The sequence below is a fragment of the Scophthalmus maximus genome, chromosome 20 (genome assembly GCF_022379125.1).
Source record: "Scophthalmus maximus strain ysfricsl-2021 chromosome 20, ASM2237912v1, whole genome shotgun sequence".
Lineage (NCBI taxonomy): Eukaryota > Metazoa > Chordata > Actinopteri > Pleuronectiformes > Scophthalmidae > Scophthalmus > Scophthalmus maximus.
Window position 1 is genome coordinate 18,305,445 of NC_061534.1, and position 24,910 is coordinate 18,330,354.

The window sequence follows — 24,910 nt, forward strand, 5'->3', positions numbered from 1 at the left end:
TCCCCCTTCGTAGCGTGTTTGAAGCGTGCCATACTGAAAGACAACGGTCGGTATTCTGCGATCTCTGCAACATCTGTGACTAGCGAGCACATCTTTTCAACCGCAAATTAAATTGTTAATACCCAAAGGTCTCTTTCTTAATACATTATTTTTTTAAGCACGATACAACAAGTGAGACAAGACACATTTACAGGTTTGGTGAGAAACATATAGGGTGGGTTACAACAATGACTGTTGTAAATAAAATTAGGATAAATAACAAAATAAGTATGATGGGTTATGTGTTACTATATTGAGTGTGGGGCGGGTTCTACAGTTTCTGTGTGGGAAAAGAATAAGGTAGCAAAGAGGGAATGAAGGGGAAAATACATAACTAAGTTTGTACAGTGGTGACAATGAATATAAAGAGAGATAATTAAATATAATAATAATAATTAAAAAAAATAATTATAAAAAAATATATTATATATATATTTATTTTTTAAGAAAAAGGAGTGGGAAAAGTTTTTGTTTGTGGTTTTGTCTTTAACTTTTTGAAAAACTAGTCCCATTTCCTCAGTCGCTCACAGACCCTGGGGAGGGAGCTGTCTGTTGAGGGATGTGCTTGTTTACCTTCTTTTCCTTTTTTATACAGCACCCAGGCCCATAGGGAGAGAGCCTGTTCATGAGGGATAAGATTTGGTTTTGACATTTGTTTTAATCCTGTCTGTTTGTTTGTTTTTTTGTTTCCTCTCTTCCTTCATCCCAGCCAGGTGGAGGACGAAAAAAAAACAAATTAATAAAAATAATGATAATAATAATAATAATAGTAAGGGGGGCAGGATGTAAATTAAAAGCATGGAAATGAGAGAGAATGGTGAGAGAGAGATGGTGTGATTGTTGCTGATATGCTGTATATTAACTAAAAGAATGGATTTACAGATATATTATAGTGATATGACTGTTGTTTGAAGATTGATGAAGAAAATGGATTCCAATTTTAATTTAATTATAATTGTATTACAAAAAACAAGAAATAAAAGATAGAAAATGTATAAACAAATAAACATTAATTGGGAGAAAGTAATTCATTTGGAGAGAAAGGAAAAAATACAAATGGTTGATATTCATGAGTGTTTGAGATATTGGTATGATGGTGTAAATATGGTTGTTCGATTTCGATAAAGGGATGACTACACAAACCAGAAATAATGAATACAATGGGATAATACAAATAACAGCAATATTCAGGAGCCAGGAGGTGGGGAAATTGATATTTGAAAAACAGAAACAAATAATTTGACAACAAAAACACAAAAATAAATAAACAAATAATAATAATAAATCTAAAATAATTGTGTTCATAAAGATGTAGTTATAATAATAGGCAAAAGCATTTTAAAATAACATGTTGATTGTAGTGTATGTGCCAGTGAGCCGAGAAGAAGTGGGAGTCGCGAAGAAGACAGGTAGGTAGATAAGTAAGTACTAGTAGAGATAAAAATGGAGTTATAAATGCACAAAATGAAATAAAATAAGATATGGGAGGGGATAATAATAAGAAAAATATATATTTTGTAAAGGCATTTGTTTTGCATTGGTGAGAAGCTCATGAAGATGGGTGAGATGGTATTAGTAATGACAAATATAAGAGGAAGAATATATTAATGATAATTGAATGAATAAATAAATTCAAACATTACAATATGTCCACAGATATCCCAAAAATTCTACAGAAAATGTGGATTATTTGAACTTTCTCATGGGGCGTCGGTTAGCTCACTTTGTAGAACAGGTGCACCAAATCCAGAGGCTTGAGTCCTCCTGCAGCGGCCATGGGTTCGACCCTGGCACTTTGCTGCATGTCTTCCACACTCTCTCTCCCCTTTCACACTGAACTGTCTTGTCAATAGAAAGGCTTGAACACCCCCCCCAAAGAAGGGGTCGAAAATATGTGCTATGCTAAGGATGTGAAGTAAAGCTGCCCCTACATGTGATAACATCTTACAGCAGAGTTTGTGTCTGTGGCCTCAAGCCGTGTATGTGTATGTTTCCAGCTAAATTAAGGCTTAGAATTTATTTTGTATTTGAAATTGCTGAACATTTTAATATCTGTTTTAAATAGTCATATGCCACTGAACCGCTAATATTGAATCGTGGTGATATCGAATCCAAACCTCATATTGTATATTGAACCGAATCGTGATATAACTGTATCGTCCCATCCCTATGACATAGCAGCAAAAGATATGCAATGTTGATTAAATATGCGTCCTCACATTTGGCACACCTTATTTTTTTACAGACTATTTAGTCCAGCCTCGAGTGTCAAATAAAAAGTTTTACATTTCTAATGTTTAATTAATTATGTGAAGTGAATGAAGCTTTAAGTGGAGAATGTGAGAGGACGTATCTCACTGTTGGATTCTTTGTACAACTACAGTAGTAGTACAGCAGTGTGGTTCTTGCCTCACAAATGATGTTTGGTTGAGTGCAGACAAGAGCCTGCAGAGAGCACAAAACCTGACAACAGCCAAATTTAATTGTGTCCTCTTAGAAACTGTCAATCCTGGTTGAAGAGCAGCTTTGCAACGCTAGTAGCCTGATGTGGACAAAACACAGCAGAGATCAGTAAAAGATCAGCATATGATCGGTTTATTTTAGCCCTTACCAGTTGAGACTCTGCTGAGGAAATCATAACTCTGAACATACTGTATCAATAATATGTAATAATATCAAAGATGAACATTTTCTGCATTTAGAAATAGAAAAACATGCAGACAAACAATACAATAAATCAAGTAATAACACAAATTAAAATCATGAATCTGAATATGAGAATAATATGTCCTCATTAATACAGGAAGCTGCAGAGGATAGAATTGTTTTTTTTAATTCCTTTCTATGTGAAAGTGAGTTTTCAATCCACTGTGATGCTTCGATTTTCTTTTTAACATGTTTTTTTAAATTTCTCTTTTGTGTGTTTGTGTCTATAATCAGAGCACTCGTGTGATGTGGACTCCTCCACTGAGGGAGAGCTTTGCTTACCCCTTCTTAGTCCTGCAGATGCTTCTTCTCACCTACATCCTACGGTAAACTCATCTTCAGTCTCCCGGTCTTTAAATCATAGTGATCCAGAACTCTCCACCTCATGTCCTAACAAATGGCGTGGCGGAATTCCCCCCAGCAGTCTAGGCCTATAGCAGCATAACTAAGAGAATCACTTACTGCCCCTTTAAATCTAAAACAAGGTGGAACATTGAACAGTGCATTAGTTTGATGTTCACTCCTCAGATTTAACCAAATCTTTATGCTTGGGATTTAGGGCGTTTTGTCACCTGAAAGTCCGGACCTATGTCCAAACCAATACTTGTAAACTATAACCATTTGATCCGGTTAGTTTTGGTTTCACATTGCCATTTTGCGACCGCACCAGAGAACTTTACATGACATACCTAGGTCCTGTCGTTATCACCTAAGTGGGCTGCGTTTCCCTATACTTGACTTTAATTGGTTTGTAGATTGGAGTGCGTCTAACATCGGTGTGTTGTCAATTCAGCGGGTATCCTTTTCCCCTCTGCCGTCCCGTCATATTCTCTCTCGCATCCTCAGAAAATAAGTTATAAATTTCTGCATTTTTTGACTTTTTATTGTTTTGTCGGACCAAATTGCAACGTAATATTTCATCTCCTCCTCTCCCTAGGTGCTACCGCGGCTCATTTTTATATTTCTTTTTCTGATTCTGCTAGCTATCCCCCAAAAAAATGTCACACTGCTAACCAAGCGAACCATGGCTTAGTTTGATCCAGACCGAGACCACTTCCATTGGTCCGGACCGTGGTCCAAGGTACCTTTCACACCTGCAATTTTGGTTTGGACGAAACTGAAATGTCAGACAGTTCGGACCAAACAAGGTGGGTGTGAAAGCGCCCTTGCATTTGATCACAATTAGAACTTAGATTTTTCACTACACAAGTGAAATTACGACTAAAAAAGAAAACGATGGGATTTCTACATTCACACAGATTGTATGCATACTTTGAGTCATGAACACACTATAACACCTACACAGTCTGTCCTGCTATTTCTATGCTTTTTTCTGAACAAAATAATTTGTTTGTTAATATGTTTTAACCTCTTTAAAAGCCTAATCAGGGAGGGAATATAACATCTGTTGCTCTAGTTATCTATCTAATATTTATATAACCCTTAACCTTCTTTTTTTTTTACATTCTTGCAGCATTATACCAGCAAAGCACAATATAACTAATTAAAAACAAGATAATATAAAATACTTTTATATAAAGTTGTAAATACTTGTAACAGACCAACGAGGCTGGTCTGTTTCCACCTCTTTGGTGCTGCAAGCTTATCTCCCGTGTTAGCTGCTCAAATGTGGCGAGTAGAGAGAGATATTTCTCAATTAACACATGCTGGTTTGTGTTGAATGTCTCGGGCAGATCAGAAGCTATTTTTGCCTCATTCTCTGACATTTTCAATGCTTCCACATTGCTGACATGTATTCCACGCTGGCTCATTTTTGATCGTGTCATTAAAAACATTGTTCGGTAAAATTTATTCGGCCTTTTCACTTATTCGGCTGCTGTTTTTGGCCAAACAATTCCGGTGGCCAAACATTCGATGGATCCCTACTAACAACATTTATCGCTTTCATAATTAATACTTTTTGAAAGAATTCAAGAATAAAGGATGGATGGATCGCCACCTTGTGTTGTGTGAGTGCAGCTGGTAAACTGTGACTTATATCAGTTTTACCCGGTACATAAGTGTTTGTAGTAAACTCAAGAGTGAAATTAGATGTCCTTGGTTGTGTATTTGTGTTTTCTCATTTGTCTTAATGCTTCTTCTCTTATCTCGCTTATACCCCACTTCATTTCTATATATATTTATTTGTGGGGGGTTTACCCTCCTCTTCATCTCTCTTCTCTCTCCAGGACACAGAACCCGAGCAAGACCACCATGGTTGCTCTGGGCGTCTCCAATTTGTGCTTCATGCTGCCTTGGCAGTTCGCCCAGTTTGTGCTGCTCACTCAGGTAAACAAGAAGTGCAAGAGAAACATTGAGAGAGAGAGAATGTGGTAAGAAAGGACATTGGGCAAAATAGATTAGAGAGAATAGAGAAGTGGAGTGAGCACAGGATTCTGGCAGTGAAGCAAACAGTTCCGAAAGTTGGCAAAGAAATCAAGAGGCAGGAAAGATTAAAGAGACAGCGAGAGGTGAAAATATAAGAAAACACCACTTTCATTTTCATTTTGAAGTGATAGTTTAGGCAGATTGTCTGAGCTTCTCAAAGAAAGAAATTGTGAGTAAAAGAGAGTAGGCTGGCCGACAGAAGAGCTGGTGAACTAACAGGTCACTGCTGCCAGCGTCTGCGCTCAGTAGCAGTTTAGCCCAAGTTGTCGACGGTCCCTTCAGAGCGCAGCAGCTGCCAGTGCAGGGGTTTTAACATGAGACCAGATATTTAGCTAGGACAAAAAGCTGAGTAACAAAAATGCTATATGAATGTCATCATCATCATCATCTTCAACTGCTTATCCAGGGTCGGGTCGCGGGGGCAGCAGCTTCAGTAGGGGACCCCAAACTTCCCTTTCCCGGGCCTTACCAGATGCCCAAACCACCTCAACTGGCTCCTTTCTAGGCAAAGGAGCAGCGGCTCTACTCCGAGTTCCTCAAGGATGACTGAGCTTCTCACCCTTTCTCTAATGGAGACACCAGCCACCTTTCTAAGAAAACCCATTTTGGCTGCTTGTACCTGCGATCTCGTTTTTTCGGTCACGACCAATCTTTCATGACCATAGGTGAGGGTAGGAACAAAGATTGACCGGTAGATCGAGAGCTTTGCCTTCCGCCTTGCCTTATGGCCAAGGCCGTGGCTCGCCTCCCCGGGTAGAGGGAGACGTCACTCTAGAGCATCTCGGGAGTTCCCACCGCACCGGGACTCGTCCGCCCGCCAACGGGATCCCCTGCGCAATGCCTGCGCTGCGGTCAGCGCGGAGACTAAAAAAAGTCCATCGGCAGCCGCGCCTGACTCTGTGCGGGGCCCGACGGGGGGGCGCCGCCAGTCCCAGCCTGCCGAAGCAGGGAGGGGAAAGGCGGGGAAGAGAAGGAGGGTACAGGGGGAGAAGAGCCAGCTGACGAGCAGAGAGAGCACGAGGACGTGGAGGATGTGTCAAACAGCAACCACGAGCCTCGCGCCTGTCTGTCGGCAGCAGACCCCCCAAGATTAAAAAGTCAATTTTCACGAGGCAAAGGGTTTGGAGAAAGACACAAACCCACCGGGCGCTCCGTCCACCGCGACCCACGACTAAGCTGGCCGGAGCCAGCGAGAAGTCGGAGGAGGAGCGGTGGCGGCGACAGCCCCCCTCCCGCTCTCTGGAGGAGAAGGGAGAGTTGGGTACCCGCCGGGCATGCAGCGCGGCATGCCTAGGGGAGAGGCACCGCGACGGCGCTGGGTAAATGGTTCCAGAGAGAGCGGGGCCGGGCCCGACAGGCGACCGATCTGCCCTCCCAAAAAAACTATCGGCGAACGTAGCAGCCGCGCATCGGCCGGTGCCGATACACTTAAAAAACGCAAACATTGGCCGATATTATCGGCCGAACACTAGTCAACAGTGTCCCATCCTTACTGTACAAAGCTTGGATGGTTCCCCGTTTCCCCCTCCTGAGATGTTGAATGGTTTTCCAGAAGCACCTTGGGGCTGACCTAAAGTTCTTTTCCATGTCTTCTCCAAATTTCTCCCACACCCGCTGTTTTGCCTCAGACACGGCAGACACCGCAGCCCTTCAAGCGCGTCGGTACCTTGCAACCACTTCTGGAGTCCTCTGGGATAACATAACCCTCCTTCTTCAGTCGGGCAGCTTCCCTGACCACTGGTGTCCACCACGGTGTTCGAGGGTTACCGCCCCTTGAGGCACCTAAGACCTTGAGACCACAGCTCACTGCCGCAGCTTCAGCAATGGGAGCTTTGAACATTTCCCACTTGGGTTCAATGCCCCCAACCTCCACAGGGATGCCAGAAAAGTTCCCCCGGAGGTGTGAGTTGAAGATCTCCTGGATGGGGGCCTCCTCCAGATGTTCCTAGTTCACCCGCACTACACGTTTGGGTTTACCAGGTCTATTCAGAGTCTTCCCCCACCCCGGATCCAACTCATCACCAGATGGTGATCAGTTGACAGCTCCGCCCCTCTCTTCACCCGAGTGTCCAAAAACTTGCCTCCTCAGATCAGATGATACGATCACAAAATCGATCATCGACCTTCGGCCTAGGAAGCTCTGGTACCACGTACACTTATGAGCATCCTTATGTTCAAACATGGTGTTCGTTATAGACAAACCATGGCTATCACAGAAGTCTAATAACAAACAACCACTTGGGTTCCGATCAGGGAGGCCATTCCTCCCAATCACGCCTCTCCAGGTGTCTCCATCATTGCCCACTTGGGCGTTGAAGTCTCCCAGCAAAACAATGGGGTCCCATGCAGGACTCCATTCAGGGTCTCCAAGAAGGCCGAATACTCTGAACTGTGGTTTGGTGCATATGCACAAACAACAGTCAGAGTTTTCCCCCCCACCACCCGAAGGCGTAGGAAGGCTACCCTTTTGTCCACCGGGGTAAACTCCAACACAGCGGCACTCAGCCGGGGGTTTGTGAGTATCCCCACACCCGCCCAGCGCCTCTCCCCCTGGGCAACTCCAGAGAAGAATGAGTCCCACCCCTATCCAGGAGTACAGTTCCAGAATCAAGGCTGTGCGTAGAGGTAAGCCTCTGTAGATCCAACTGGTAGCACTCCACCTCCCACACAAGCTCCGGCTCCTTTCCCCACAGAGATGTGACGTTTCACGTCCCCAGAGCCAGCTTCTGCCGGCCAGGTCCGGTTCGTCGAGGTCCCCGACCTTCACTGCCACTCGTGTGGCAGCGCACCCGACCCCAGCGGTTCTTTCTGCGAGTGGTGGGCCCACAGGATGGAGAGGGGATAGGTGCCATGTAGCTTTTTCGGGCTGTGCCCGGCCGGGCTCCGTGGCAAACCAGGCCACTAGGCGCTCGCCGACGAGCCTACCTCCAGACGTGGGTCTTGGTGAACCATACTTAGTCTGGCCCCTCGCCTGAGACCACTCTGCAATGGGAAACACTACCAGGAGCACCAGGCTCCAGACAACAGAGCCCTCAGGTTCATAGGGACACACAAACCTCTCCCCCACGGTAAGGTGATGGTTCCCGGAGAGGCTATATGAATTTCTATAATAATATTGATAATAATACTTTTGTCAGTATGATTGGGAAAGAGGTATTTTATTCTTTTCTATGTGGTATTAAAAGTTTAATTTGTCATTTCGGGCCTTGTATGAATTATTTTTCAACAAAGAATTAGAATATAGATTGTCTGAACATGTTTAGTGATGTTCAATATTTTCCTGGATTGTGATTTATATATATATATATATATATATATTTATATATATATATATATATTTTTTTTTCTTCTTCTTCAGGTGGCATCTCTGTTTGCTTCGTACATCCTGGGTTACCTTAGCCCCACCAAGATGCAGTCTATCCTGGTCACTCATATGGTACAGTTAGAAGATGCCTTTGTGTTTCTGTTTCCTAACTTTGTTTGGCGCATCAATCACTGTGACAAAACTGATTAAGGATGCAGGGGGGGGAAAGATGCAAATGACCAATCAGTGCAGGTAAAGCAAAAACCCAACAACATCAGAATAAGAAGAAAAATACCTGCATGTGGATCATTTGTTGTACCCAACATTGTTAAAAAGGGACAGCACCAGCGGGGCCAGGGATGACTTTCTTTAGCATTAACTATGCTACTGCGCATGTACCACTGCCCACATATCAGAGTGATGGTATGTGTGCAGCTTGGTTCACTCTGACAAGGACAGAAGTATATTATATTTGTGTGTGTGTGTGTTTTATTACGGCAGTTTGTCCCTCTCCTCCACATTCTTTCTCTCTTAATCCCCTCAGCGTGCCCGGCTGTTAGCCAGGGCCTGTGTGCTCCGCAGATAAGGAGAAGGCTCTTTGTGGCAAGATGGTGGAGATTTGTGTCAGAAGAAGTCATATGGCTTTGCATTATTTAGAGAGCTTGGCAACCATGACATTAGCTGGGTGCGTGTGTGTGCGTGTTCAAGAAAACAATAGAGACACACAACCAAAAGGCGTGTCCTCTTTGACCTACAGCGTCGTCACCAAGCCTCTGCAGTGTCACTTACCACAAACATGCCGGGCTGCACATAACCAGTATTTTCATTATCAATTAATCTCTCTTTTATGTCTCTGTTTCTGATTAATTGTTTGTTTAGTCTATAATGTAAATTGCCCGTTGCAATTTTGCTTCAGATTGAGCCCTAACCAAAATATACGCTTTACAATTATAAAAAAAACCAGGACCCAGAATTGGAAAGTTCTTGATATTTTAGCTAGAAATGTAAACAGAGAAAATAATACATTTTAAAATAGGTTTTGGGAAATTGTTGTGGGAATTTTTCACCATTCTCTGACATTTTATGGATTCATCGATTAATCAAGAACACAACTATAACATGCTGAAATTAATTATTTGCATAAATTTTTTTTGTACTATTAATTTCTATGACTAGACTAATTAATTAACATAACATATAACTTTTCAACACTTGAAAAATCTGTATTTATTGTCAACCCAATGTCTACATAACACGGAGTGGAGCATTATCCCACTCTTCACTGTGGAATTAAGCATCAAAAAGTAAATTTAATAGGATTATATTCTGCGAGTGGCTGCGTATTCAAACTTAAATGCACTGGTTTAAATCTCTGGAGTGTTTTCAACAACACTGTTGCGTTGGAAGCCTTATTGTTGTCACTTAATACGATCTGTCCCAGACCACCCTCCTGCTGCAGAGGGCTGATGTTATTATTTGCAGGCGGCAGGGAATATGAAGCCAAGTGTGGTTTGGTGTTTTTTTTTCTTTCAAGAGACCACTTGAAACCTACAGGAGTTCGCTGTTCCCCTGAGCTCACTGCTAAGTCTGCATGTTGAGCATTATTTATAATTACACACAGATCGATTGTGTACATGAAGCCACTGGAAACAACAGTTAATGTCGCTGTCACAGTGCACAGTCATACTCAGCTCTGCAGGACTGCAATGAATAACGCCTCCTTCCTGTTTCCTCATAGATCACACTTGCTGTCTGCTTTATCCTCATGTTTGGTAACTCCATGCTGCTCACGTCCTTCTACGCCTCCTCACTCATCTCCATCTGGGTGAGTTGGACCTGAAAGTCTGATGTACTGTGCTCTGTGTACGACTTGGCCTGACAAAACAAGTTAGTCCAAAATTATTAGTGCTTTTGTACAAGTAAGAGCATTACGAGAGGAAAGGGACTGATTTTTGAAGATTTGTGCAGTTTCAGAATTTGTGGATTTTAACCTTCTGTTTTGGTGAATTTTTTGTTCTTTTCTTTTCTTTTCAGGCCATCATTGCAATGAGGGATCATTTTGCTCAAGTTTTCAAAGCTGGCATTATCATCTGGGTATGGCTATCTTTTTATATCACATGTTTAAATTCAGTATTGCTTTTGTGCAACATCTCAAAAAACAAACATGGTGTTAATTACTGGACTCCTCTTGTCAGTTAATTTTGAAAGTATCCAGCTCTCATACGGATGAACTAAAGAGCTGAAGCTAAAACAGGTGAAATAATGATTCAAGTATCCTGTCTGAGATTTGTTTGTGTATACAAGTCAACCTGCCAGTGTATATCTCTTCTTCCTCCTCAGGTCATGCAGGGTTTGGCGTGGGTCGGCTCCACAGTTCTGCTCAAATTCATGCTGTCCACAATCCTTGGCGCTTCGGATGATGTAAGTGACTGGAACTTAAAGAGTAACTTTGTACTAAATTTGTGCCTCTTTACTGGCAACGGCCGTGGCTGCAGGGAACGTGTTTGTGTTGTCTTGTGAAAGCAATTTCATGGAAACGCTGTGAGGGAATTTCTTCAAATTTGGCACCAATGAATTTGTCTGGTGATCAAAAGTCATATTTTGGCCATAACTCAATAATTCATACGATAATTATGATAAAATACACTATACATTTTTATTAAATTATTTGACATTCCTCACCATGTATATAACATTCAATCACATGAGTCTGGACAGAAATGGATGTAAACAGGATTGTGGAGGTGTACAACTGTGACGGGGTAGTTCTAGTTGAGTTCGTAAATTTATATGTTGACATTTTATACAATCAATAGTTCCTGGTCCTAGTGTCAATTCAATTCAATTAAATTTTATTTGTATAGCGCCATATCACAACATACATTGTCTCAAGGCACTTTACATAGTGAGGTCAATATTACAATATTACAGGGAAAACCCAACAAATCCCACAATGAGCAGAGCACTTGGCGACGGTGGAGAGAAAAAACTCCCTTTTAACAGGAAGAAATCTCTGACAGAACCAGACTCAGTTGTGGGCGGTCATCTGTCTCGACCGGTTGGGGTGAGGAGAGAAATAAGGAAGAGAGGATAGGTGGGCAGAAAGAGGGTGGGAGGCGAGACAGTAGGAGAGAAGAGAGAGAGAGGACAGTTGTACAACTGCCGCTGTAATCTCTACCAGACTGATACTTATAATTAAGCTGGTTCCAGAGGAGAGGAGCCTGGTGGCTGAAGGCTCTGCCTCCCATTCTACTTTTACAGACTCTGGGAACCACAAGTAATCCTGCATTTACAGAGCGAAGTGATCTATTGGGATAATATGAAACTAGGAGCTCTGTAAGATATGATGGAGCTTGATTATTAGTGTGTGTGAAGTTGCTCTTGAACCCTCTGTCTATATAAAAATGGCAGATATTGAGTTTGAAATATGTCTACACTTCGATATGCGTCATAAATTATTTCTGACTTAAAATCAAAACACTTGACTGCAAAGGGTTCCTATATTCTCAGGAAGAGAGGAAGGGATTTTAGATTTTTTTGATTTTCATCCAAACAAAAAAAAATGTTGCACAAAAACTTATACCCACATTTATACACTGACAAATTGTTATTTAAACAGGTAGGATAATCAACCCACACATAAACTTTGCTACCAAGATTCAGAGAAAAAATTTATAACTCAAGGTCATACTGAAGAATATAAAAAATATTTTCAAATGACCATGTCTGTTTTCTTTTCCAGGCTCACATCAGTGGACTGATCAAGTCCAAGTTCACCAGCTATAGGGACTTCCACACTTTGATGTACACGTGTGCTGCAGAATTTGACTTCATGGAGTTGGAGGTAAAGTCTGTTTTGTCAAAAATCGGGCGCTGCATCATAGTTAACATTTACCATTCCGCAAGTTGAGGCTGCCAAGAAATGCTGATAACTAAAGAGCTCTGTGCAGTGTAGCTTTGTTTGTTGATTAAACGCAAGTCTCAGGTGATCAGTTGTGGAAATCATGCCAAACTTTAGCTTTGAAGATGTCAGTGTCCAAGAAATAAAGATACAAGAAATAAAAAAATATCTACCTGCTGTTTTATATCATTGTGGAGAGAAACAGATCTGTGCTCTCAATTTATACACCAAGAGGAATCTGTTTCCCTTCTCTCTGTCTTACCTCACCGTGTGTCTCTGTCCTCTTCTCCCTCTCAGACGCCTCTACGTTACCTCAAAACGTTGCTGCTGCCCATCAACCTGCTGGTGGTTGTCCTCGTTGCTGGGAGGGTAAGTCTTCCTAAAGGTTTTGGACTTTACCTCGAAAAAGAAATGGGTGAATAGTTTGAAAAAAGGTGAAGAACAAATCTTACATAAAAAGCGACGTTAACTCCAGAAGGTCTAGCTGTAAAGTATCTTAAGGACATTGAAGTGAGTGAAGATCTGTGAGGTGAAATCCTCTTCATCACCACTACCAGCACTGTTACCTTTTACTGAAATTCTGTGGCAAAATTATAAATAAAGCTTAGAAGAAATAAATCTACTAAAACTACAAATAACTGTGGGAAATAAGTAAGAAAGACAGTCTTTGTCGTCTGTAGTGGCAGGAATCCTACAGATGTGACTGGTAGACAATTTCAGCAGAATAAAGTCTCAAGTGTTACCTCTCAGTTCGTTACTGCAGGCAGTGAAACAAGAAGCTCAAATCACTTTAGGGCCTTGAGATGCTGCTTCACTGCAGCAGCAGGATGGAGCTGCGAGTCTTGTCTGCTGTGGTTACCAGAAACATATTTCTACCCATGAGTACAACTGCTTGAATCTCTTAAAATTTGCATGTGTATGTTTACGCTTTTTATGCTTAATAACAGAAATACCTCTCTGTATAAGGCAGTAGCACAAACTACATCTTTAAAAATGAATGTAGAGTTGAATCAGCGCCTCTCTAAAACTAATTCAATAAAACGGAACATTGAAACCTTCATGAAGGTTATGGGACAGGTTATCTAGTAGGTAGGATTTGGACTGCTTCAGTTTTCTTACATTTTATTAGGTACATCTGACGGACTGTATTTTATAACAAACTGTACTATGTTGTGTAATCTCATTAAGCCTTGCCCTCGCTAATTTAAGAATTCAATTCAATTCGATTTTATTTGTATAGCGCCAAATCACAACATACATAGTCTCAAGGCACTTTACATAGTGAGGTCGAGACCTCATATATTACAGAGAAAACCCAATAGTTCCCACAATGAGCAAGCACTTGGGGACTGTGGAGGAGAAAAAAAATCCCTTTTAAATTGAAGAAATCTCTAGCAGAACCGGACTCAGTTGTGGGCAGCCAGGAAATTTAAATGAGACAGAATAGTCGATTTGACAAAGCGTGACAGCCAACACATGAGCAACATGTACGAAAAGTGATGTCCTTTTTAGACCTTCCAGGATTTAGGCCGGTTCCTGAGGGGTGGAGGGAAGGCGTCGGGCAAGAGTGACGAGGTTGTTGTGGCTGCAGGGTGAGTGACCTGGGGTGTGCTTGCTGGTTTTCACTGTATTTACCATCAATTACCAACGAATAAACAGGTCACATTTATTAAATATAAATGATCACATTGCACATTATTTTGTGGACACAAGTGGACAGCTGAGTTTATACATTTCTGTCTCTGTTTCTGTGTTGCAGGTCTGAGGTAGCTGCCAAAGGAGAGGTGAGAAAAAAATACTTTTCACATCCTCTGTAATTGTTAATTAAATATCCACAACATTACCTTGGCAGCACCTCGGTGTAAACTTCTAGGGGTTTTTACAGCGTTGTTCCACTTTTCTAAACCTATTTTTATTTCATTAGATTCTTCTGTTGCAATTACATCTGCTCAATGACCATGTTCCTAAGTGGTTTTCATCCCTTTTCTCATTACTAAGAAATGAAAGGCAGCTTCCCTTCTGCTATGAAATCTTGCTGTGTTACCTTTTGTTCAGCTGCTTGGTGACATTTTCTCTAATATCCCTCCCAGAGCAGGAAAACGTTTAGATGTTCATCCACCAGCCACCGTGTGTGTGGAAGCTTCCTGAGTTCCCAGATAATTACTTTAATGTTTCTCTACGGCTCGATGAGAAACACTCCTGGAGGTTTCTCACGCCTCACAGGAGAAGCTGTGTTAAAAGCATCACTCACTTGTCATCATATACAGCTTGTTCAGAAAAGTTTTTATAATCACTTCAGAAAGCTTATCTTATAATTTAATCATAAACTCAGGGTGTCAGCTTTTAAAAGTATAGCTGGTTGAAACAATTAAGAATACTTAATAAATGTTAAATATATGTTGAAATGTGTTGCAGAATTAACAATCAAATGACAGAAGCTAAAGTTTCAATTTGCGTCGGCAAGCAGCCTCGCTTTAATCCAAGATTTTTCCATCTATGCTGTTAAATCCAAAATATTTCCTCACATTACATCACAGACGGTTTGATGTCATAGTTGTCTGTTCACCACGTCTCATCTCCTTTATGACTGACAACAGGACGAGCAGTATGGAGAGAAAATAGTCTCAAAATAGATTTGTATCACATGATATATAAGTGAAAGATAAGAGTTACAAATGCATACACTGACACGTAAATGGACTGGTAAAAGGACTGTATTTATATAGCGCTTTTCTAGTCATATAGACCACTCAAAGCGCTTAACAGGAAAGTCACATTCACCCATTCATACACATTCATACAGCGCTGCTATATACCACACATTTTTCTGTCACATTCATACCCGTCAGAGGCAAGTTAGGGTTAAGTGTCTTGCCCAAGGACGGCATGTGTACTGGCGGGAGTTGGGATCGAACCGCCAACCTTCGGGTTGGTGGACGAACGGCTCTACGTCCTGAGCCGTAACTCTGGGTACTAACAAATGTGTGTACAAATTCAAAAAGAGTTCTAAAATATGCACACATCACAAACCTGAATAATTCTTAATTTTACGTACAGATTTTTTGTTTCAACTTCACAGATGTAACAATGTTAGCTTTCAAACAGCTTCCTGTGAGTACAAAAGTCAAACATTTGTGACATTTTTTGTATAAACTTACAAATTGTTAAATGCGTGTGCATGGATCACCTGATATGCACGAATCAGCTAATGCTTCCCATACACTAGAAGAGTTTGAGAAGACTCTGAAAATACTTAAGTCTGACAACCTCTCATATCTAAAGACACTCGGCCTAATACAAGAACATATTTGTATTCTTATCCTAAAATTTTCCTTCATCTGTTTGTACCGTGAGTTCATACAAACAGGCCACGTTGGATTCAGCAATTGCTTCTATCTTCAGAAAAATGTTTGTTGCCAAAGCAAGGAGATCAATGACTGCAAGGAGGTCAAGGTAATGTCTCCGTAACTGTTATGGATGAAAAATATACATAATGTAACAGGCGATGTTGCACAGTTCACCTTTGTTCATTCCAATATTATACAATGTGCAGCATGTTAATATTATTTGACATGTCTTCTCCGAGGTGTGGAGCAGTTTACCACTAGCTGTATTAAGGCTCATCCACCTGAAAGTGTTTTTTGGGGGAAATGAAAGAAATGTCAAAATACAAAAAAAGATGGTAAAAGCGGGAAGTTCTCTCATGCACAGTTTAAGAACAAATCTGTTTGAACAATGGTTCTTGCATGAGGCCAAATGTGTCATTTGTCACAGAGTTTTAAGTCATAGTCACTATTTACAAGACTGCAACTAGATTACTTTCAGAAAGAGCTCACCTATTGGTTGTTGACAATGTCCACGCCACTATCTGCATGAGCCAAAACTGAAAACTAATGATGATATTAAATACGGTTGATTTTATCAGAGCGTCAAGGCGAGATAAAGGCAGCTTAAAACAGCTCGGCTCACCACCTTACACCAAATGATTGAGATGACGAGAGCGCGCCTCAACTCCAGCAAAATTCTCATGATCTCGTCACAGTGAAATCGCTTGAAAGTCGTTAGGTGTAAGGCCGGCATTTAATGGACAGTATTTATATAGTGGTTTTCTAGTCATATAGACCACTAATTTACACATTTGTGGACGAACGACTCTACCTCCTGAGACACAGCCGCCGGTTGATCACAGGTGCGTGTGGACTTTTGAGACTCTTCTTCTGCAGTCCTCTCCACAAAGATTCACAAATGTGTGCTCCGTTTAAGTGCTTGTGGAAAACTCGGACATATGGGTTTTTTGAGAATTTTTGTGTAATTTTAAATTGGGAAAGACGTTTTCCTTAATATATAGAATAGCTTGTCAACCCTCGAGTAGACTACACACAATATAAGTAAATATAAAATATATGGTAAATGAATGTATCTGTGATTAATTGAGATTCATTTGCGTAGAATTAAACTGTTAATTCTGCAGAATGTCAGAAAATTATAAAATCTAGTTTTCATCTTCAAATTGCTGAAATTATCGGACAAATAATCCCACACCCAAATATATATATATTTTTTACATGTCTTCATTTAAAATTAAAACATACTTTCAATTTCATTTCATTTTAAATGAGTCCGGTTGAGTTTTGGACCATTTGTATCGCTATGGAGTGCAGTGTTTTCACAGATTGTGTTCTCTTTTGTCTGCATCTGCAAATGTCCATGTACAAATTCCCTACTAAAGGTTTCACTGTTTTTTTGGCAGAGGAGGATTCCACTAATCTGTAGTTTGCTGCCACTGGTGTGAATTTTCTGTTTGCTAATGTGTTATGAGGAAGGAAATGCATTGATTATAAATGAATGATAATGAAAATTGTTGTCCATTCATTTTGTGCCTTTTGGCTAATCTTTTCAGGATTACCTAAAAGTAAAATGTGTCCATTTTCCGGGATATTAATCCATATGCTAAATTTTCAGAAATTAATCAGTAATGTAAAACTACCTATGTAGAATGAATTTATAGACATGTGAATCCAGTTGTGATCTTTTGGATCAGACGTCCCGGTCTGAGTTTTGCATTTGTCTTTGTTAAGCTGCTGCAGCTGTTGCTTTGAAGAGTTTGCTCAAAGGTCCTGGTAGATTGTTGTAGTTTAAAACGGTGTCCTCACTGTTACGTTGTCTGCACCCTATCATCCTTTGTGATGACTGACTGTTTGTGAATGTGTCACCCTCCAGCTGGTGTATCACAGTCTGCAGCTGGTGGCGTTTGCTCTCCTGGCCGTCCTCATCATGCGTCTGAAGCTCTTCCTGACCCCGCACATGTGCATCATGGCATCACTTATCTGCTCCAAACAGGTCTGTCTCTCACCACATGTACAGTCATCCAAAAAACAACAACATGGACAACATTTTATTTTTATGTATTATATAATTTATTATTTGTTTCCTAATGTCTTGGGTGTTTGACCTGTGAAGAGAGATCATCTTTGTCTCTGCTCTCGCCGTCCTGGTCGTGTCAGGTGTTTGGCTGGATCGGGGAGAAGTGTAAGAACCAGATTGTGGTGTTTGCTGTAATGGCTGTCATGGCCGTACAGGGGCTAGCCAACCTGCAGGCCCAGTGGGCGATCATCGGAGAGTTCAGCAACCTGCCACAGGAGGAGCTGCTGGACTGGATCCAGGACAACACCGGTCCCGGTAATTTAAAAAAATTTTTTAGATGTGTTTTATCACATTTATTACATTGTAGAGTATTAACTTCATTCACAATAGAGCTTTCTCGAGGAAGGAGCTACAAAAAAGATCTGTGGCACCGCCTCCTGAACCGAAATGTTTACATCTCAGTTTATGTTGTGTCAAGTTCTGTTTGAATTTTTCCTCTGAACAAACTTTTTGTCACTTGGAACGACCCCCACAAAAAACTTTCATGGTGAAAAATCCTGTCCAACCTTTGACAGATGCCAAGAACTCTTATCCTGTCAACACTGATTACAGCAATGACACTAACAAATCACAAACCAAAGAGGCGCCTCAGGGAAGCCTTGTCCATTGTTTTCTGGGATCGACAGACTAAAATAAATAATTGAAACTGCAGTCAAATCTGCGTTAACGCAGGGTTCAGATGGACGGTTACATTTAGAGTTTGATTCCTAATTCAAAATACCCATATCTATTCTCAAACCTTACCTGCCCTCTCTCTTTTTTTAAATGCAAAGACACCAAGAGACGTCAGACTTCTTATTTTTGCCGACTGTCACTAAATGACAAACATCACCAACGTCAAACATCAATTATCTTTTCTCTTGTTGTGCAGCTACAACTCAAAAGTTCTCTAGACATTAAGGATTAAATTGAGCTGAATTTGTTAATTTCCGTTTTTCAAATCCCCAAATATTATGAATATACAGATATTGTCTAACCTGTATTTACCATTTAAATAAACCATTCATATGGTATATTTTAAATTTCATACTGTTTAGATATGATATATTTGAAAGGGCTTTATGTCAGTAAGATAATTCAAATGATTAAACCACATTTTATACCGTATGACCCAGAATCTAGATCATTTTTATCAGAGTCTGTTCTTCTGTATATCAGGAAATTGGTGTGTTAATTATAATAAATAATGTATTCAATATGTGGGCTACACAGTGGTGTAGTGGTTAGCACTGTCACCTCACCGCAAGAAAGTCCTGGGTTCGAATCCTCGATTCAAACCAAACCAGGGCCTTTCTGTGTGGAGTTTCCATGTTCTCCCCGCGTATGCGTAGGTTCTCTCCGGGTTCTCCAGCTTCCTCCCACAGTCCAAAAACATGCAGAGTGGGGCTAGTCCTCGTAATGTCCTCCCAATAGCCATACACCCTTTGTCCTCTGGGGTCAAAAATGACCCGGCCTTGTTTGACTGTTATTTAAAGCATATAGTATATATTTTCAATCAATTCTGTGTTACACCTGTATTAAGTCCAACCCACAAATTTTACCTTGTTTACATATAGTATACCCTGATTTTGAGAAGAAAAAAAAAATGAAACAATGAATTATTTTGACTTTATATTATTTTGACTATTTGACTTATCAAAGAGTGGTATATGTCAAAGTTAAGTGAGGATGATGTTTTTGAATCATCGTTTTTTAAAATGGCAGCACATAATTACACCTGTTGTCCTCTGGGGTCAAAATTGGTTTGACTGTTATTTAAAGAAAATAAAGTTGAAACTTCACCCAATTCTGTTACATCTTTAATGCCATTTCTTTATTCCATTTGGAAATTAAGGCCAACAGCGACCTCTGAAAGGGACCAGGCGCTCATCCACAGTCACATCAGTTCCTGGATCGTACATCAACGGCAGGAGAGACGCCCACTTGTCCGATACGTCTCGTCTTGAATGGGAGCAAGTTTGTCTCGTGCACGGCGATCTTCTTGTGTCTTGATCATCAAATCGAATCACTCTTGAGATTTTATGAAACATCTTGAGTGTCATGGTAGCGCGGAAAATTGCCCTACCAGACTCGGCATTCCATAAACTAGCTGTAGCTTCTTTACTGGAGCGGTACATGCCATCGAGAATCAACATACCCACACATGCCCTCAGGTCCATTCGATCCCACTTTCTCCACTTGTTGCCATGCACATGTCGCCCCTCCTTGTTTGTCATGTTCAGCACCGCCTCTTCAAGAGGCTTGGGCAGAAACAGGTAAAAAGTAGACTTTATGTCATCAATACGAGACCTTGCATATGCGGTTGGACCATGGTGGCTTGTCTCTCTCTGTTGTCTCTGCTGTCAACATGTGTCGTCCGTCACTGGGAGGGATGGAAGACCAGATCAATGTTTCATCCTTTGACTGGAATATTCTTCTATCTCAGCAGGGTCCTCTTCCTCAGATTCTCCCTCTTCATCATAATAAGTGCAGTTACACTTTTTTGCCTCTTCATTGTGCTGCCTGTGTCTCTCAGACTAAAATGTGAAATGCCCCAACATCTCTGAGTCCTGTTTTAGTTTTTTGTTTTCTTGACCATTGCTTGACCCCATACGTCAAAGATGTGCGTGTGTGTGCGTGTGTGCCTGTTTGTGCGTGCGTGTGCGTGCGTGTGTGTGCGTGTGTGTGCATGCTGGAAAGCAGTATGGTGTGACAATTTGCCCCATTGCAACACTTTGTGCTGTGGGGTCTTTTTGACCCCAGAGGACAACAAAATAGTGTTCGACCGATTTATGGGCCGATGTTTGCGGGGGGTTTTTTACGTGTATCGGCATCGGGCGATGCGCGGCTGCTACGTTCGCCGATAGTTTTTTTTTTGGGAGGGCTTATCCGGTCGCCTATCGGGCCCGGCCCCGCTCTCTCCGGAACCATTTACCCAGCACCGTTGCGGTGCCTCTGCCCTAGGCTGCCACGCTGCACGCCCGCCGGGTACCAACTCTCCCTTCTCCTCCGGAGAGCGGGAGGGGGATTCAATGTCTCCCACCCCGCTCTGCCGCCGCCACTGCTCCGACGACGACTTCTCGCTGGCTCCGGCTGGCTTAGTCGTGCGTCGCGGTGGACGGAGCGCCTGGTGGGTTTGTGTCTTTCTCCTTTTTCTCCAAACCCTTTGCCTCGTGAAAATTGACTTTTTAATCTCGGGGGGGCCGCCGCCGACGGACGGGCGCGAGGCTCGCGGTTGCTGTTTTACGCATCCTCCACGTCCTCGCGCTCTCTCTGCTCGTCGGCTGGCTCTTCTCCCCCTGTACCCTCCTTCTCTTCCCCGCCTTTCCCCTCTCTGCTTCGGCAGGCTGGGAGTGGCGGCGCCCCCCGTCGGGCCCCACACAGAGTCGGGCGCGGCTGCCGGTGGACTTTTTTAGTCTCCGCGCTGACTGCGAGGCAGGATTTGCGCAGGGGATCCCGTTCGCGGGTGGACGAGTCCCGGTGCGGTGGGAACTCCCGAGATGCTCCAGAGCGACGTGAGCCTCGTCTCCCTCGACCCAGGGAGGCAAGCCACGGCCTTGGCCATAACCCCACTTTGACTAAGACCTCAGATCAGACGAGACAACCCGCTGAATTTAATTCTATTTAACTATTAAATTGAGGGAGCAAAAGTAGTATCGGCTCCAAATATCGGCTCAAGAAAATCGGTCCGATCGGCTAAGGCTGATGAAAAAAAAATCGGTATCGGCATCGGCCCTAAAAAATCGGTATCGGTCGATTCCTACAACAGAAGTTATTAAATTCAATAGAACACCCATAATTCAATGAAATTACTTCAAATTTATTTTAATTATGATTATTTTCAGAACATTATAGAATAAAAAACATATTTTGACTGCAAAAGATTTAATTTGGGGTCAGAATGACCCCAGGACAACACGAGGGCTAGGTAAATTGGAGACTCTAAATTGACCATATGTGAGAGTGAATGGTTGGCCGAATGAATGGTTGTCCATTATCTGCATGTTGCTCTGCGATAGGCGGGCGACTTGTCCAGGGTGTACCCCCCCCCTCTCGCCCAATGTCAGCTGGGATTGACTCCAGCCCCCCTGCGACCCCTAAATGGATAATGCGGTAGACGATGGATGGATGGAATTTATTCAATATTTGACTTAGTTTTTTTTGTGACACAGATTCTGTATTTGCGGGAGCAATGCCCACCATGGCCAGTGTGAAGCTGTCCACAGGTCGTCCCATCGTGAACCATCCCCACTATGAAGATGCTGGACTGAGGTCAGTGGAGCCCAAGTCTTGATTCCTTCTTTTTCCTCACGTTAAGGTTTTTTCTGTAATATTGATGTTATTTTATTATGTTACTGCTGCATAAAAGTCGTTCTCCTCTTTGAAGGTCATTGCAACGTTGTTCTGTTTTGTTTCTGGCAGGGAGAGAACCAAGCTGGTGTACTCCATGTACAGCCGCATGTCTGGAGAAACGGTGAAGCGGAATCTGATGAAGCTGGGAGTGGACTTCTTCGTCCTTGAGGATTCCTGGTGCACTAGGCGAACCAGGTACAATAACACCACCAGTGGCCTCCCACTAAACGTGGGATCACGTTTCCTTTGACATTTACATTCTGTGTATTTAGTATATGTGTTTTATCCTGAGACACAAAAGGTCTATTGTCTTTCTTTTCTTTTCTCCTTTCATATGTTTTCTTCTACCTCTCCTCATCCAGGCCTGGGTGCAGCATGCCAGAGATCTGGGACATTGAGGATCCCCAAAACATTGGTAAAATTCCCCTCTGCACCCACATATCCAGGAACTCACGACGCCACTTCACCACAGTCTTTTCTAATGACATTTACAAAGTTCTCGAAGTCCCCAAAGACCAAAGATAACACTGTTGGATGGAGCGATCCAGCACCAAACTTGATCTTCACATCACATATTTGGTGTCGGTCACTGCTGTTGCTGCTTTTTACTTCCCAAAACTCCAACCCCCACTGTTCCCCCTTTTTTTCCACGGTTCTTGATTAACTGTGGTTGGATAAACCAAAACAATCTGCCAATCTCAGTATTTGTGATTTAAGGAAACTCCCTGTTCCCAACATTTTGCCAGTTTTCCTTCCTGCTGCATCTTTGTCATCCAGCGACTTTCCCACTGTATTCCAGTTGGTGCCCAAGTGAAAGCCAAAAGGTGTTAAAGCTCTTTGTTAAGCTTGCTTAATTTTTCTGTTACAGTCCTTTATTTTGAGAGATGCTGCTCAAATATCATTGTTTTTTACTTTTTTTCTTAAGTGGTCAATTTTGTCTGGCAGGACCAATCAATGATGTCCATATACTGTGAAGCAATACCCTCTTTGTTAACTTAACAAAAGCTGACTTCTGTGGTCATGTGAAAGTTGCTGAAAAGATTTTCTTTTTGTCTTTTTTTTAATAACTACTTTGTGTGAATATGTTTATGCAAATTTCAAGGTGTAAAAGGGGCAGTAAGTGATTTTCAAGACAGTTTGTTGTTAGTTTTTTGACTGCACTTGCTGGGGCTCGAACCTGCATCCTCGGGTATGGGAGACGGAAGTGCTAAACACGGGGCACAAACAAGGCCAAAACCCCCTGAATGTCTGTTGTTAACACGTCTTAAGGTGTCAGGGAGTGATGTTTACAGACTGCAAACAGTGTTGTGTGGTGCCGTCGCACTTTTTTTGTTTTCAATCTACAGAGCATGGGCTGAACCGAAAAATGTGTATTATTTTTGGCACACAGAACCGACAGCTAGCAAACTGCAGGGAAAAAAAGTGTATTGGATTAAAATTGCTTACTGCCCCTTTAAGTCTTTTGATGCAAACAGTGTTTTAAGAGTGTTGGGAAACAGGGAAATTCTGTTCTTATGTTTTGAAGTTTTTAAAACTTGGTCTCCGCATTGGTCTCCAAGTTGGTTTCCCCTGACAATGTTTTTAGCAAACTTTTGTTCTTAATTCAGTCATAAACTGGCATAAAGAGTTTTTATGACGAGACATGGAAATAGAAATTTAAACCTAACTGTGCCCTGCACCAACATTGTTGTAAATAGCGAAACAGTTGTTTTGTTCAATCCTGGTATACGGCCTGTAAATCTTTTTTTTTTGTTTCTTGATATTATTGTTTATTGCCAAAGGATGTTGTTGTTATCAAACCAAGGTATTTTACGCGAGGCACAGTAGCAAAGGAAAGGCTTTTAGTTATTGCGAACCATCAATTTGTGAGTTCTCTAACAGCCAATCCAAACTATTTGTAGCAGTGACTTTTATGTAAGTGGCACCAGTTTTTGGTCTTTCGATGGCTTGGATAATGATTGATCAATATTTTGATGAGAAGATCGATACCACTTTCACACTTGTATGTTAAATATAAAGCTACAGCCAGAATGCAGTTAGCTTAAAACAAAGATTGGAAACAGGCGGGAACCAGCTAGCCTGAAGCTGTACAAAGGTTAAAAAAATTAGCCTACCTCCACCTCTAATGTTCACTGATTAAATGTTCAAATGTGTTTAAATCTGTGCAACAACCTTTGCCATTGATCAGAACACCATCTGGCCAAGAAATTGTTCTGTGCTTGACGTCCTGTAAAACTACAACTTGTCATTAAAACTTCTACTACAGTCAGTAGTGTTTTTTATCTTTTGACCGTCTGTTTTCCCCTGCTAAGCTAACCCCATATTTCATATTTAGTGTCGATAAGAGACTGATATAAATCTTCAGGAAAACTAAAAAACATACTCAGAATTTGTTTTACTTTACCTATTAGTACAGTCTGAAGGTTTATTGTGTGTTGAAATGAGATGATTTGAAAAAATTGTCCTTTGCACCCACTCTAGGTTAAATCAGAGAAGCCCCGACCCCGAGGCTCCTGGGCGGTTTGTCCGACTCGGGGGTTGGGGTCTGAGAAGCCCCGACCCGACCCCGAGGCTCCGGGGCGGTTTGTCCGACTCGGGGGCTGGGGTCTGAGAAGCCCCGACCCGACCCCGAGGCTCCGGGGCGGTTTGTCCGACTCCTGGGTTGGGGTCAGAGAAGCCCCGACCCCGAGACTCCGGGGCGGTTTGTCCGAGCCTCGGGGGGTCAGAGAAGCCCCAAACCCGAGGCTCCGGGGCGGTTTGTACGAACTCCTGGGGTCAGAGAAGCCCCGACCCCGAGGCTCTGGGGCGGTTTGTCC

General features: G+C 42.1%; 1 protein-coding gene across 3 annotated transcripts in view; it reads left to right on the plus strand.

Moving 5' to 3' along the window:
* dpy19l1l (dpy-19-like 1, like (H. sapiens)) overlaps positions 1-24,363 on the plus strand; it is a 37,847-nt gene extending 13,484 nt beyond the window's left edge. The window contains exons 9-23 of one of the 3 annotated variants that reach the window (XM_035608069.2): positions 2,980-3,071; positions 4,935-5,034; positions 8,492-8,569; positions 10,176-10,262; positions 10,472-10,531; positions 10,778-10,858; positions 12,180-12,281; positions 12,636-12,707; positions 13,851-13,930; positions 14,098-14,122; positions 17,559-17,678; positions 17,843-18,017; positions 21,914-22,013; positions 22,164-22,289; positions 22,457-24,363. In XM_035608069.2, coding sequence (XP_035463962.1) covers positions 2,980-3,071; positions 4,935-5,034; positions 8,492-8,569; positions 10,176-10,262; positions 10,472-10,531; positions 10,778-10,858; positions 12,180-12,281; positions 12,636-12,707; positions 13,851-13,930; positions 14,098-14,122; positions 17,559-17,678; positions 17,843-18,017; positions 21,914-22,013; positions 22,164-22,289; positions 22,457-22,619 — 1,461 coding nt within the window. In that variant the 3' untranslated portion in view covers positions 22,620-24,363. Of the gene's footprint in view, positions 1-2,979; positions 3,072-4,934; positions 5,035-8,491; positions 8,570-10,175; positions 10,263-10,471; positions 10,532-10,777; positions 10,859-12,179; positions 12,282-12,635; positions 12,708-13,850; positions 13,931-14,097; positions 14,123-17,558; positions 17,679-17,842; positions 18,018-19,596; positions 20,938-21,913; positions 22,014-22,163; positions 22,290-22,456 lie in introns of those variants that run through there. The other 2 variants (XM_035608071.2, XM_035608072.2) reach the window with 2 other exon arrangements.
* Positions 24,364-24,910: the final 547 nt, after the last annotated feature.